The sequence below is a fragment of the Nyctereutes procyonoides genome, unplaced genomic scaffold (genome assembly GCF_905146905.1).
Source record: "Nyctereutes procyonoides isolate TBG_1078 unplaced genomic scaffold, NYPRO_anot_genome, whole genome shotgun sequence".
Lineage (NCBI taxonomy): Eukaryota > Metazoa > Chordata > Mammalia > Carnivora > Canidae > Nyctereutes > Nyctereutes procyonoides.
In genome coordinates this window covers 57,159,833-57,174,975 of record NW_026575051.1, presented here as the reverse complement: position 1 = coordinate 57,174,975, position 15,143 = coordinate 57,159,833, and the positions used below count along the sequence as shown (strand labels likewise).

Here is a 15,143-nt window from a genome sequence, read left to right as displayed (position 1 = left end):
ACCTGAAGATTTTCAGCGTCTGAATTTGTGGTTTCCTTGAAAATGCATGGTCCAGGTTTATAATACATTTGTAGGTGTTGCTTATATGGTTGCATGTTTCTTGTTCAAGCTACTTGTAGGCAGAAATTCTTGCCTAAAAATTTAGGGGAGGAATTCTTGCCTGTTAATATACACTTTGGGCTAGATAGATACCTCATCTATGTTATATTTTCTTTGTTCTTTATAGCTCAGGGAATTGGATATCATCTTTTTTTTTTTTTTTTTTTTCCATTGAAGGGGGACTGATATCAGCAATTAGTATATGGCAGAGCAGGGTTGTTCAAATGCCAGGTTTGGGGCCCCAGCTAGTACTGTCTTTTCATACCCCCACAACTGCTTTTCTTATTTCTTTTCCCTCCTACCCACATTCCACCTTGAATTAGTCTAGACCTTTTATAAGGGGAATATTCTGGGAAGTTCAAGAAAATGAGAGAGAATGAGGAAAGGGGACTGAGGCCTTTATTTTTTGTTTTTAAGATTTTATTTATTTATTCATGAGAGACACACAGAGAGAGGCAGAGACACAGGCAGAGAGAGAGGCAGGCCCCATGCAGGGAGTCTGACATGGGACTCGATCCTGGGTCTCCAGGATCAAGCCCTGGGCTGAAGGCAGCGCTAAACCGCTGAGCCGCCCGGGCTGCCCCAGGACTGAGGCCTTTAAAACTGGATCACTAATTGCATTAGGCTTCACTTCAGAGGATTGGTGGTATTGTTGGTTAGTCTCAGTTTTACAGCACTCCCACTCAGTAGGGATGAAGAGTAGCCAGCCTCTGAAAGAGATGCTACAGAACCACAAAGGTAGTTGGTAACACTGATCCTACAAGGAAAGCACAATTGTGGTGAACAGGGGGACTGGTTGTCAGGCGGTCTAACTTTAGCCAACAAACGTATAAATTACTTGGCAGAGACATAAAAGAAAAATAAGTAAGAAAGTATAATGGCTTCTTCTTGAAAACATTTGTAACTTTCCTAAACATAAAAGCAAGGAAATATGGAAGGTTCCAGTCCAAGATGGCAACATAGGAAGACCCTGAACTTCCCTTCAGGGAACACAGCCGTTTCTACCTATTTATAGAACCATTCCTCCTGAAGAAGAACTGGGGGCTGACTGAACAGCTTCTGCAGGACCAAAGATAGAACAGCAAAAAAAAAAAAAAAAAAAAAAAAAAACTGAAACACAGTAACAAAAGGAACCCCGCCCCTGACAATGCCAGCTGCAGTGGGGAGCAGTCTATCCTTGGGCACAGATAAAAGGCCTCCAAATAGCATATAAATGAGACAGCACTGAAACTCCCAAACTGCATTGGAGCTGCGTGCTTATTACTCTCTGGGTCAGAGGAATAGATTCCCACCCCGCCTCCAAAGCCTTGACCCCAGCAGGATCTGGACCAGTGGTTGCAGCCATCACAGTGAACCAGGTACCGCAGTGAGACCAGGGTCCATAGGCCACACCCGCCTTAGGGGTGGTGGTGCTGGAGCATAGAAAGTAAGCTGTGGGGGAGTTTTTGTCTGGTTTTGTTCTTGGTTTAAAGAGTCAATCCTAGAACTGCACCCAATATTTTGGGACGGAGGCTGCTAGAATGCTCTCAGTGGGCAGAGCTGATGGACATAGTCTACACACCCTCTCCCCCTTAAAAACATAGACCAGTACACGATCTGGGCCCCCTAAATGGCCTGGTGCCTCAGTGAGCCCTGGGCCCTTAGCCCACACCAGCCCCCCTGTCCTACTAAGGTGATCACAAAGTGGTGCACACCAAGGACACCCCTGGTCAGTGCTCACTACAGCCCCAGCCTTCACACCAACATGACACAGGGGCACAGCACCCCAACACACTCCAGGCCTGTACCGCTTTGGCTTCAGATGGCTTGCTAGGGTACCCACAGTACAGAGTAGTTCAGACCATCTTGGCTGGCATCTGCTTCACACCCAGCCACTCTGCCAGGGTACCTCCTATATGGAGCACCCCAAATACCATAGGCCCATGACTGCATTGATTTCAGTCCAGGACACACCCTGTGTGGAGCACCTGGAACACTTCCACCTTTGCCGGGCTCAGCTGCGGCCACGCAACCAGGGCACTTGCTCCATGGGATACTATGGGACAACCCGACTTACACCCAATTCAGTTTCAGCTGTCCTGCCAGGACATATTTTGTGTGGAGACCCCAAGGACTGCATTTTAGTTTTAGTTGTCCTGCCAAGATGCCCTCTGTGTAGAATGCCCCACGACCTCCCAGCTCATACCCATCTCAACTACAGTCACCATTCAGGGCACCCTCCATGTGGAGAATCCAGGAACACTCTCAGTTTATATCCATTTCTGCTTCAGCTGTCCTCTGTGTGTAGAGCCCTGTGTGCCCCTGGCTTGTGCCCACTTTAGTTTCAGCTATCGTGCTAGGGCCCCTTTGTGCAGAGAGCTCAGGACCTCCTGGCCTGTGTACATCAGTTCCAGCCACTCAGCCAGGACAGCCCCTGTGCAGAGCACCCTGGGACACCCATTTCAGCATTAGCTATCTTGCTAGAGTACTATCAGTGCATAGAACCCTGGGACACCCTGGCCTACATCTATTGCGGTTTTTGCTGTCCTGACAGGGCACTACTATGTGGAAAATACCCCACCTCCCAGCCCCAGTCCATGCCAGCCACAACCCCAGCCAGCCAGCAAAGTCATCAAGCACAGTCTACATAGAGAATGACCAAACACAAGACCATTCCTTCAAATTTAGAAGTAGCTGTTCAGCCTAATCCATAGAAACAAACACAGAAAGCAAAATGGGGAGACAGAGGTATATGCTCCAAAAGAAAGAAAAAGAAAAAAAAACTCAGGAAAAGGACTAAATGAAACAGGAATAAACAGCATGCCTGAGAAAAATTTAAAGTAACGATCATAAAGATACCAGGCTAGAGAGAAGAGTGAAAGAACCCAGTGAGAACTTCAATAAAGAGATGCAAAATATAAACAAGAACCAATCAGAGTTGAAGAATACAATAAAGTACAAAACACACTAGAGGGAATCAACAGATTTCAGATGCAGAAGAATGTACCAGAGATCTGGAAGACAAGGTAATGAAAATCACTCAAGATGAAGATGAAAAAGAGAAAAGAATTTTTTAAAATGAAGATAGATTAAGAGATCTCTTGGACAACATCAAGCAAACAAACATTTGCTTAATAGGGGTCCCAAAATAAGAGAGAGAAAGGAGTAAAAAACTTATTTGAAGAAAGAATAACTGAAGACTTCCCTCTTCTAGGGAAGGAAATAGACATACACATCCAAGAGAGTTCCAAGTAAGATGAACCCAAGGAGGTCCACACTACAACACATTATAATTAAAATGTCAAAGGTTAACAATAAAGAGGGAATCTTAAAAGCAAGAGAGAGATAAAAAGTTGTCTACAAGGGAAAACCTATAAGAATATCAGCAGAAACTTTGCAGGCCAGAAAGGAATGACATGATACCGTCAAAGTGTTGCAAGGAAAACACCTATAATGAAGAATGCTCAGCAAGGCTGTCATTCAGATTTGAGGGAGAGATAGTTTCCCAAACAAAAAACAAAGGAGTTTATCACCACTAAGCCAGACTACAAGAAATGTTAAAGGGACTTCTTTGGGTGGAAAAGAAATGGCCATAATTAGACATAAGAAAATTATTAATTAAAAGATATAAAATAGGACAACATATTCATAAAATGGGGGAAGAGAAAAAAATGTTTTGTTTTTACAATGTGTATGAACTTAAAGATCATGAAATTAATATAAACTGCTATATACTTAAGATGCTATATATGAGAATCATCATGGTAACCACAAACCCAAACCTATAATAGATACACAAAAAATAAAGAGAAAGAAAGCCAAACACAACACTGTAGAAACTCATCAACATAAGAAAAGAGAGCAAAAGAAGAAAGGAACAGAGGAGAACTACAAAAACAATCAGAAAACAAATAATAAAATGGCAATAAGTACATGCCTATCAATAATTACTTTAAATGTAAATGGCCAAAATGCTCCAATCAAAAGCCATAGGGTGGCAGATGGATAAAAAAAAAGACTCATCTTTATGGTTACAAGAGACTCCCCTCAGAACTAAAGAATACATATACTGAAAGTGATGGGATGGAGAAACATTCACTATGCAAATGGAAGTGAAAGAAAAGGAGAGGGTAGCAATACTTATATCAGGCAAAACGAACTTTGAAACAAAGACTGTAATGAGACAAAGAAGGGTATTATATAATGATAAAAGGATCAGTCCAACAAGAGGACGTAACATTTGTAGATATCTACACACCCAACACTGGAGCACCTAAATACATAGAGCAAATATTAATGGGTATAATAGACAAATTGATGTAATACAGTGATAGTAATTCCACTTACATCAATAGATAGATCATTCAGGCAGAAAATCAACAAGGAAATAATGTCTTTGAATGACGCATCGGACTAGATGGACATAACAGATATATAGAGAACATTCCATCTGAAAATAGATATTCTTTTTCATTGCACATGGAACATTCTCCAGAATAGATCATATATTAGGCCATAAAATAAGCCTCAATATATTTGAGAAGATTGAAATCATATGATGCATTTTTTCCCAATCCCAATGGTATGAAACTAGAAATAAGTCACAAGAAAAAAAAAAAACTTAGAAATAAATCACAAGAAAAAGACTAGAAAAAGATGCAAACACCTGAAGACTAAACAGCATGATACTAAACAACCAATGAATGGGTCAATGAAGCAATCAAAAGAAATTTTTTAAAAATGGAGATGAATGAAAACAAAAACATAAATCTTTGGAACATGGCAAAAGCAGTTCTCAGGGAAATATATAGTGATACAGGCCTACCTCAAGAAACAAGAGAAATCTCAAATAATCTAACCTTACACATAAAGGAACTAGAGAAAGAAGAACAAACAAAACCCAAAGTGAGTAGAAGAGATAAAAGAAAGATCAGAGCAGAAATAAATGATATAGAGACTTAAAAAAAAAAGTAGAAAAAATCAATAAAATCAAGAGCTGACTCAAAAGATAAATCAATGAATGCATAGCCAAGACTCTTCAAAAATAAGAGAAAGGACTCAATAAAATCAGAAACAAGAGAGGACCAGTAACAACTGACACCACAGATATAAACTGAGAATTATAAGAGAGTATGTGAAAGCTTATAACAAACTGGACAACCTAGAAGAAATGATTAATTCCTAGAAACACAGTCTTCCAAAACTGAACCAGTACAAAATAGAAAATCTGGACACACCAATTACAGATAACAAAATTGAATTGATAATTAAAAAACTACCAAAAAACGAAAGTCCAGGATCAGATGGATTTATAGGTGAATACTACCAAACATTTAAAGAGTTAATATCTATTTTTCTTGATCTGTTCCAAAAAATAGAGGTAGGAAAATTTCCAAATATATTCTCTGAGGCTAGCACTACCTAATACCAAAACAAAGAGAACATGAAAAAAGAAAACTATGGGCCTATGTCCCTGATGAACATAGATGGAAAAATTCTTAACAGAATATTAACAAACCACATACAACAGTACGTTAAAAAGGTCATTCACCATGACCAGGTGGGATTTATTCCAGGGATGTAAGGATGGTTCAGTATTTGCAAATCAATCAATGTTATGCACCACATCAACAAAACAAAGGATAAACATCAAAATTATCACAATTAGAGGCAGAACAAGCATTTAACAAAATTTAACATCCATTCATGATAAAAACTCTCAACAAAGTGGAATGAACTTACCGTAACATAATAGTAATTATTAAGTGGGGAACATATCTCAGTGTAATAAAGGCCAATATGAAAACCCACAGCTAACATCATATTCAATAATGAAAAACTGAGATACTTTACTCTCTTATCAGAAATAAGACAAGGATGTCTTGGATGTCAAGGATGTGTCTCACCACGTTTAACATAATACTGCAAGTCCTAGGCACAGCAATCAGATAAGAAAAAGAAGTTGAACCCTCGCTATTTGCAGATTTTATATAGAAAGTCCTAAAGATTCCACCAAAAAACTAGTAGAAGTAATACATGAATTCAGTAGAGCTGCAGGATATAAAATTAGTACCTAGAAATGAGCAGTATTTCTCTGCACCAATAATGAAGTAGCAGAAAGAAAAATTAAGGAACATCATCATTGACAGTTGCACCAAAAAGAATAAGACACCTAGGAATAAAGTTAACAAAAAAGGTGAAAGAACTGTACTTTACTTAAAAACTATAAAACACTGATGAAAGAAATTAAAGATGACACAAATAAATGGAAAGATATTCCATGCTCATGAATTGGAAGAATTAGTTTTATTAAAATGTCCATATTTCCCAAATCAATCTGCAGATTCAGTGCAATTCCTTTCAAAATACAAACAGCATTTTTCACAAAACTGGAACAAATAATATTAAAATTTGTATAGAACCACAATAAATCTCAAATAGCTAAAGCAACCTTGAAAAAGAGCAAAGCTGGAGGTAACACAATTCCAGATTTCAAGATATACTACAAAGCTGTAGTAATCAAAACAGTGTGTTACTGGCACAAAAATAGAAACATAGATCAATGGAACAGAATAGAAAGCCCAGAAATAAACCGATGATTCCATAGTCAATTAATTTACAACAAAAGAGGCAAGATTATACAATGGGGAAAAGACAACCTCTCAATAAATGATGCTGGGAAAACTGGACAGCTACATGTAAAAGAATAAAACGTTTTAATACCCTGCACAAAAATAAACCCAAATGGATTAAAGACCTAAATGTAAAAACCTGCAATGACATAAATCCTAGAAGAGACCATAGGCAGTAATTTCTCTAACATCAGCTGTAGCAAGATTGTTCTAGATACATCTCCTAAGGTGAGGGAAACAAAAGCAAAAATAAACTATTGGGACTATATCAAAATAAAAGCTTTTGCACAACAAAATAAGCCATCAATAAAGCAAAAAGACAACCTACTGAATGGGAGGAGATACTTGTAAATATCCTGTAAGGGGTTAGTACCCAAAATATAGTAAAGAACGATACCAAGAAAACAATTAAAAAATGGGTAGAGAGTTTGAATAGACATTTTTCCAAAGAAGACATACAGATGGCCAACAGACACATGAAAAGGCTTCAACATCACTAACCATCAGGGAAATGTAAATCAAAACCACAATGAGATACTACCTTACACTTATTAGAATGGCTAAAATCAAAACCACCAGAAATAAATATTGGCAAGGATGTGGAAATAAAGGAACCCTCATGCATCCACTGTCACTGGGAATGTGAATTGGTACCACCGCTGTGGAAAACAGTATGGAAGTGCCTGAAAAAATTAAAAATAGAATTACCATATGTTCCAGTAATTCCACAATTGGGTGTTTACTCAAAGAAAACCAAACTACAAATTTGAAAAGATATATGCACCCCTATGTTTATTGTCGCATTATTTATAGCAACCAAGATACAGGAGCAATCTATCAAAAAAATGGATAAGAAAATACAGTATAGAGATAGACAATGGAAAGTTACACAGTGATAAAAAGGGATGAGATTGTGCCATTTATGATAACATGGAGGGCATTTTGCTAAGTGACATGTCACACTGAGAAAGATAAATAACATTATTTCACTCCTAAGTGGAATCTTAACAAAAACAAAACATGAATAAACAAAAAGCAAAATCAGACCTCTAGAGAACAAACTGATAGTTGCCAGAAGAAAGGGCACTGGAGGGATGGGCAAAATGGTTGAAAGGGAGTGGGAGGTATAGGCTTTCAGGTATGGAATGAGTAAATCATGGGAATAAAAGGCAGAGCATAGGGAATGTAGTCAATGATACTGCAGCATTGCGTGGTAACAGAGGGTAGCCACACTCTCGGGGTGAATGGAGCATAATGTGTAAACTTGTTGAATCACTACCTTGTATACCTGAAACTAATATAACATTCATTGTGTGTCAACTCTACTCAGAAAAGAAGAGCAAGGAAGTGTCATTATTATGCCAAAACAAATTTTAGATGGGAGAGGGCCCTCATGCAAATATATTAGAACATTTTAATTCAAATGTGATGGAGTCCCGCATCAGGCTCCCTGCAGGGAGCCTGCTTCTCCCTCTGCCTAGGTCTCTGCCTCTCTCTGTCTCTCATGAATAAATAAATAAAATCTTTAAAAACAAAACAAAACAAAAAACCAAAGCTGAGTTACAGTCCCTACCTTCAGAGAGTTTATAATATGGCAAAAAACAAAACAAAACAAAACAAAAAACAAAACAAAAACCGGGAAAACAATATATAAATAACTTTAATGGAAGCCAGAAGGGAGTCCATTTGAGGGCTCAAAGAAAAGAGAGTATCTATAATTAGAGAAATAAGAAGTTTAATTAAAAAGGTTAATAGGTATTTGAAAGGCATCATTGAAAAGTGAATAGGAACTAGGGGGAGGGGAGCATTTTAAGCAGAATGAATAGTATGAAACAAAAGCATAGGAATCAAAAATACAGGGTATCTTCAGAGAATAGGCGATCTAATTTGACTTAGAATGTTAGTATAATGGAGGCTTTCACGGAGAGTTTTGAACACCAGAATGAGGAATCTGCACAAAATTAAACAAGGACGAGCTATTATCAGGTTTCAATTCCGGGCATAAGTGATATATTTAGAGCTGTGTTTTAGAGATATTAATCTAGAAACAAGTGGTAAGTGAATTGGAGAGGGAGGAGATCAAAATGAGGGAGATTGGCTGCAGTCATCCATCTGATAAGGATCTAAGCCAGGGTGATGGCATTGGGAAATTAAACACCATCCCGTCATCCCTTCATTTATTACACACTTACTGAGCATATACTGTGTCAGTCATTGTTTCCAACACTGGAGATAGGCCCGTGAACATGAAGGAGGTGGCCCCTGCTCTGAAGGAACTGAGAACACAGTTGTGTCATAAGTGGATAAGAAAACAAAAGCACACAGTGCTCTGGAAGAGAAGACAGGGTGCCCTTGTCTAGTTAAATTTTCATCTCCCAACTTTCTTCCCTGACATTCTCTTAGGCTTTTAGGTACTCCTAATTAATCAGGAAACTCAGATTGTGGGACGCCTGGGTGGCTCAGTGGTTAAGCCTCTGCCTTTGGCTCAGGGCCTGATCCCTGCGGAGAGCCTGCTTCTCCCTCTGCCTGTGTCTCTGCCTCTCTCTGTGTGTGTCTCTCATGAATAAATAAATAAAATCTTAAAAAAAAAAAAAAAGGAAAGGAAACTCAGATTCTAATGACCAAGTCTGACAAACAGAAGATAGCTACAGCCGTGGGTGAAGAACACCACATAGCCAAGTGTCTTAGTTGAGGTCCTCTGCGCTTGTATAACAAAACCCACTCAGGCTAACTTATACATAAGGGAAAGAAAATTATTATGGAGATAGAGGTATCTCTCTGAGATCCACAGGCAGAAGCTAGCTATGGTCAGACCTCAGGACAGACTAGAAAGCCATCAAAAGGTAAGGAAGCTATTTTCTTTTTTGTTCTTTCTTTTCCTGTCCTTCATGCTCAGACACCTACACACCACCCCCTCTATCCCTGTACACTCACAGATGCTCTTAGGTCTGCTTCTCCCTTTGGCTTTGCCGCCTTCTTTTCTTGTCATGCTGGCCATCTCTGTCTTTCTAGGTACAGGTGGCTAAATATGACAGCCCCAACCAGATTCTCGCGTCTTTAGTTCAAGAGATCTATGGACAGTGAAGGCTTTACTGAATTCCCATTCTAAATTCCCAGGAGGATCCGGGGGCCAGCCACAGTCGAGATGGCAGTATAGTTGCCACTTCTGGAGCCCATGGCAGAGAGGGGGAGTAGAAGGGATTTCTCAGGGAAAAGGCATAGGTTAACACTACCAACACTTTGGTTCCCATCACAGTAGATGTGCATGTATATGTGATATGATTGTGATTTTTTTTCTCTCTAGAAAACCTTGGTCTAGAAAACCAAACAAAATAAGGTTTGTTTTACAACAGATGATATCTTAAAAGCCTACTGATATGTGATATTTGAGTACCTGCTATATAGCAGGTTCTTTTCATAATGTATATAATTTAGCTTCTATCTGAATGTCCCGTAGTCTCATCAGATTTGACATGGGCTACACAATACTCATCATCCGTCATTTGACTTCCAGTAATGCCATTTTATACCTACCACTTACTGTAAAACTCACCAAACTGTATTGTAGTTATTTGTTTCCAGCTTTGGTCAATGAGCTCCTTAGGGCAGACACATGTCTTACTCATCTTTGCATCTCCAGGGCCTCACACAGAAGTTTCTGCAGGGGTGGTTGCGTAGTAATTGCGCTGCATAGAATATGAGGTGGAATCACTGTAAGCCCTTCTGTCTGATTTGACCTATGGGTTGAGGAAAAGTTGGGTGACAGAAATAGGAAGGTGTGGAGGAGCTGATTGGAAAGGGTAGGAGGTAGGAATGAAGATAGTGGGTAGAGTATGGACAAAATCCAGGTCCTAGATACCAAATCGGCTAGGAGAATTCAGTTTGTATTTTTTTACAAGACTGTTTCAGTATGTTTTTTGTTTAAAATGCTTTTAATTTTTAAAAGGCAATTTATTTTAAGTGCATTTTAAGCAATAAAAAAGGGTTTTTGTCAGGACATCATATAAATATTATATTGATGGTATTTTGTTTTGTTTTGACAGGAACAAGAATGGTAAGTCCAGCATCCTTAAGAAAACTTCTGGAATCTTGTAAAGATCTTTCCTTGCTTGATGTGTCCTTCTGTTCACAGATTGATAATAGAGCTGTGCTGGAACTCAATGTGAGCTTTCCAAAAGTGTTCATAAAAAAGAGCTTTACGCAGTGACTTATTTTGTGTTCTATAATAAAATCAATGCGCTTTTGTAGGGTTTTATTTTAGAGTTGGTTTTGTTTAGTTTTTATGATGGTGGGAATGTCTTAATATTCCATTAAGGCATTTGTAGATTTTTGAAGAAAAAATATGAAATTGTCCATTAAATCAAGTAAAAATGTAAACAAGTGTTTTGAGAAGATATTGCAAGCACTTTTCTTGAAGAATATGTGAGTGGCTCACATTATGTGTACCTTATGTTAATCAGTAATATTATTCTTTAGTCAGTAATTACCTGTGTAATAAAAGAATAATATGGAAACCTTTTAACTTATTTTTAAAGGAACATGTTGAGCCAGAAAGTATCATGATATTTAAAAATAAAAATAATTTTTCACACCTCCATGTAAGGATGTCTTATTAATAAGCCTTATGACCTGGCCAGTGTTTTGTTTGGGTGTATACAGAATTTCCAGAGTTAGCTGGAGAAATTAATGTGCTATGATTAATTTTTAAGCTGATAAATCAATTCTTCAACTTGAGAATTTTAGTTTTTCCATTTTTCTTCTGACATATATATTTTACTACTGGATAATACCAGTATAAAAATATGAGCATAATCAAGAACAGAGGTAAACTACTAAGGAAAACAACTTTCCAACTGTTAAGCTGATGCCTTAAAAATTTGCCAGAGAGAAAAGTTTAAGACTTCTGAAATATATGTGGATTTCATTTATTTATATATTTTTTTCCTGTGCCCCAGCACCTTAAATAATTAGAAAGCTGTTACAGCAGATAAAAAAACAAACAACATTGTTTTGTTAAATAGTGAACTGATTTAGTTCTGCTGCTCTGAAAGTAAACAGAAAAAATTTTGTGGCATAAAATGACAAGGCCATTTTGAGTAGCAAACTAATATTAAGGATACAGTATACCAAAATTTCTTTTCCCACATAGGGCAATATGTTAAATTCCAACATCTGCACACCCTAGAATAATTCTGGAGAACTCTGCTGTCCAGTATGGCAGCCACTAGCCATTTGTGGCTATTTTATTTAACTGCAGTTAAATGTAATTAAATATTCCATACTTCAGTTGTGCTAGCATTCAGGAGTCACTGGGGGCTGGTGGTTATCATATTGGACAGCATTACTGTAGAATTTCTTGGAGTCATTAAAAAAAAACACACACACACATTTAGCTAAAAAAATTAGCATGATTAATATTTGTCTCTAGGCAATTTTTGAGGGTATTCTCAACAGTATACATATGAAAGCATTCCCCCCCCAAAGTACTTAAGCTAGTGAATTTATACATATGACAAATATTAGTCATTCCGTAAATATTTATTGAATAAGAATATATTATTGAGTTAGGCCATACAATATGTCAAACTTTAAAAATGTAAAGGTTATAAATTATTACTAGTAGTAGTGCTGTGTTTATTCTTTTATAGAATATAAAGAATGTAATATCATGACATTTAAAATATTAAAATAGTAATACAGTCTCCTCCATGTAAGAGACCATCTGTATGAGGATTGCTGTCACGTGTATGGTACACCCTATTTTCCAGTTCATGGCAGAAGCAAGGGGCAGTTGGGAAAGGGCTGGGTTGACCTACATTGTTACCTTCATGCACTTGGATTTGCTTTTCACTGACAAATGTATGTCAACATTTTAAATGTTTTATCTGGTGGAACTTTTAGGAGGAACAGACTTATAAATTGACTACCAACTGGGTGAAATAGTACTTTTATCTTGAATTAGCAACTGGCATGGAATTAGTGCTTACTTTTATGCCAGATGCTCTGTGTGCTTTGTGTTTACTGAGTCACTGAATCTTCACAGCTGCGCCATAAGGTAGATACCATTACTTACACCAACTTACAGGTGAGGAAACAAAGAAAGATCGAAGAACTTACTCATGTCCACATAGCTGCTAGTGGCAGAGCCATTATACACGCCTCGGACATCTGGCTTTAGAGGCAGTGCTTTCACCCTATGTTTTAAGTGTCCAGGGTGGCTTCTGATTCTAGAGCGCAGGTCAAGCGAACATTTTCTGTAACGGACTAAGAGGCAAAATTGAGGTTATTATATAGGTATTATAGTAATGATAGAGAAAGTGAATTTCCACAAAATTTTGAAGGACAGAATTCAAAACACAGTAATTGAGAAAATTTTTTGTGATATGGTTCCACTAACAAGTAGAATGAAATACTCTTGGGGAGGATAATATTTCACTTAGTTGGGATTCAGAGTTACTATTTCCTGTCATCAGAATTGATTGTAAGTATTCATCTGCTAATGTTGATCTCTGGTATGATTTTACATATTTTTGTCTTTGAAAATATCTTTTCATACAGATAAGTATTGCCAAGTACATATGTTAATCCATGAGAATATTTTCACTGAGCATATTTATCGCTTGGAAGGCATTGATAGAATTCTATTAGATTCCTTCTTCTCTTGGTATTTTCCTTTTAGCATGCCATTACCTTGCAGATTAATCGCTTCCAGTTGAAGGTTGGGTGGAGCTCCTCAATTGCACAATTGAATGGATTTGAAAAATGGAGATTTCCTTCATATTTGCATCAGGGTTCAAAAAAACCCACTGCTGGACGTATGGTTTGAGCTCAGAAAAATACATGCTGCAGATTCCTCTGAGAACCGAGATATTGCTTCTTGTCTTACCTTTTGGTAGCACAGGAAATGTATAAAGCTGCTTGGTGTTACTTTGTGATTCAAATTATATTAGTTGTCATCAAAATTACTTTAGTGTAAGTTTCGCATATGAACACGGTTTTGCTGGCTCCACCTCCAGACCTTCTGATTCAGTAGAATTTGCATTTTAATGAGCAGCCAGTGGATGCTGACTGCTGCTGGTCTGAGGGCCACCCTTTGAAAAGCACCACTCCAGAATGCTCTTTGAGTCTGGAGGAGCCCTTTCCTGAATCCCACATACAGTGGGAATAACTGTTCCCACTGTTTTGCAGTGTTTCAATTTTGGGTTGAATTCATTACAAAACATGATCAACTCTGCAAGAAAAGCTACGTTCCAAAGCCATTTGGCGTTCTGTAGTTGTGGTTGAGGGTATTTCTTCTGGTCCAGAAAAATTGCAATATCCGTTCTGAACTGAAAAACTCATGATAAAACTACCACTGTTAAGCCAACAGACTGCAGTGTGGTAGGAGAGATCCGAGTATTCAGCTTCTATAGCTGACGGGTGACAGCTGAGGATGGTTCAGTGGCATCCACTGCCTGCCGAGAGCACTAGGTCATTAACACAAGGTCAAGTCACATATGTTCCACAACTACCTGCCATAAATAGTACAGTAAATAACCTTAGGTTTTCAACACTTTACGTTTTCACAAGTTCTTCTAAATTTGACCAACTAAGTCTTTTTTTGCTCCACACATATATATATATATATATTTTTAACACATCTTAGCAGATTCTACTTCAGGGTACACCGAGGTCCTATTTTCTTAACTTCTGAGAAATGCTCTTGCCTGAAGTTGCTCCACACAGACTGTAGAAAATCACTCTCCCGTCACTTGAGCCTTAGCACTGACTTATGCAATAAACAACAATAACGGGGCAGTAGCAGTAACATCTGTTGATTCAGCAAGAGCCAGGGAAAACCACTCAGAATCATGTGCCTTGTTTTTTTTTTTATTGACTATTGATGTTGTTCCCAGTGTTCTCAACTCTTCGAGCCACTGTCCTTGCCAAAAGCCTAATTACATAGTCTAAGCAAGTTTACTTTGGACACTTTTCTTTAGCTGATGAATCAAAAACAATTTAACTCACCATTGGTAAAAGGCTTTCCTCGCGGGGCTAATGAATGAACCATGCAGAAGCTTGCTTTGGCTGCAGCTTTTTCATTTTTTTTTTAAGAAAGAAATTCTGTAATGAGATACCTTGTTTCAAATTTCCTAATTTTTCTGGCCACTGTGATCATTCCATTGTATGTATAGTATTTTTCTGGAACAGCGACAGTGCCATGGCATGTTAAACACAACCTTTGCCATCTCATGTGGCAACAAAATTATCCATACTGCCTTAAACATAGGAAACTTGGAAGTCCACATTTCTTTTTTTCCTTTTCCTTTTTGTTCCGGCACAATGGGTGTCCAGTGGTAATAAGAAAACATTGTGGTATGGCAACATGTGTGGCATGCAGAATGCAGAAGAGTCGTAACTGCATCCCTGCCATTTGTAACGTGTGGAGCAGCA

The 15,143-nt window shown here is 38.0% G+C and overlaps 1 protein-coding gene across 2 annotated transcripts in view; it reads left to right on the top strand.

Moving 5' to 3' along the window:
- Positions 1 to 11,305, top strand: part of FBXL4 (F-box and leucine rich repeat protein 4) — a 75,774-nt gene extending 64,469 nt beyond the window's left edge. For both annotated transcript variants that reach the window (XM_055330608.1, XM_055330607.1), the window contains exon 9: positions 10,754 to 11,305. In XM_055330608.1, the coding sequence (XP_055186583.1) occupies positions 10,754 to 10,917 (164 nt within the window). In that variant the 3' untranslated portion in view covers positions 10,918 to 11,305. The remainder of the gene's footprint in view (positions 1 to 10,753) is intronic.
- The last annotated feature ends 3,838 nt before the right edge of the window (positions 11,306 to 15,143 follow it).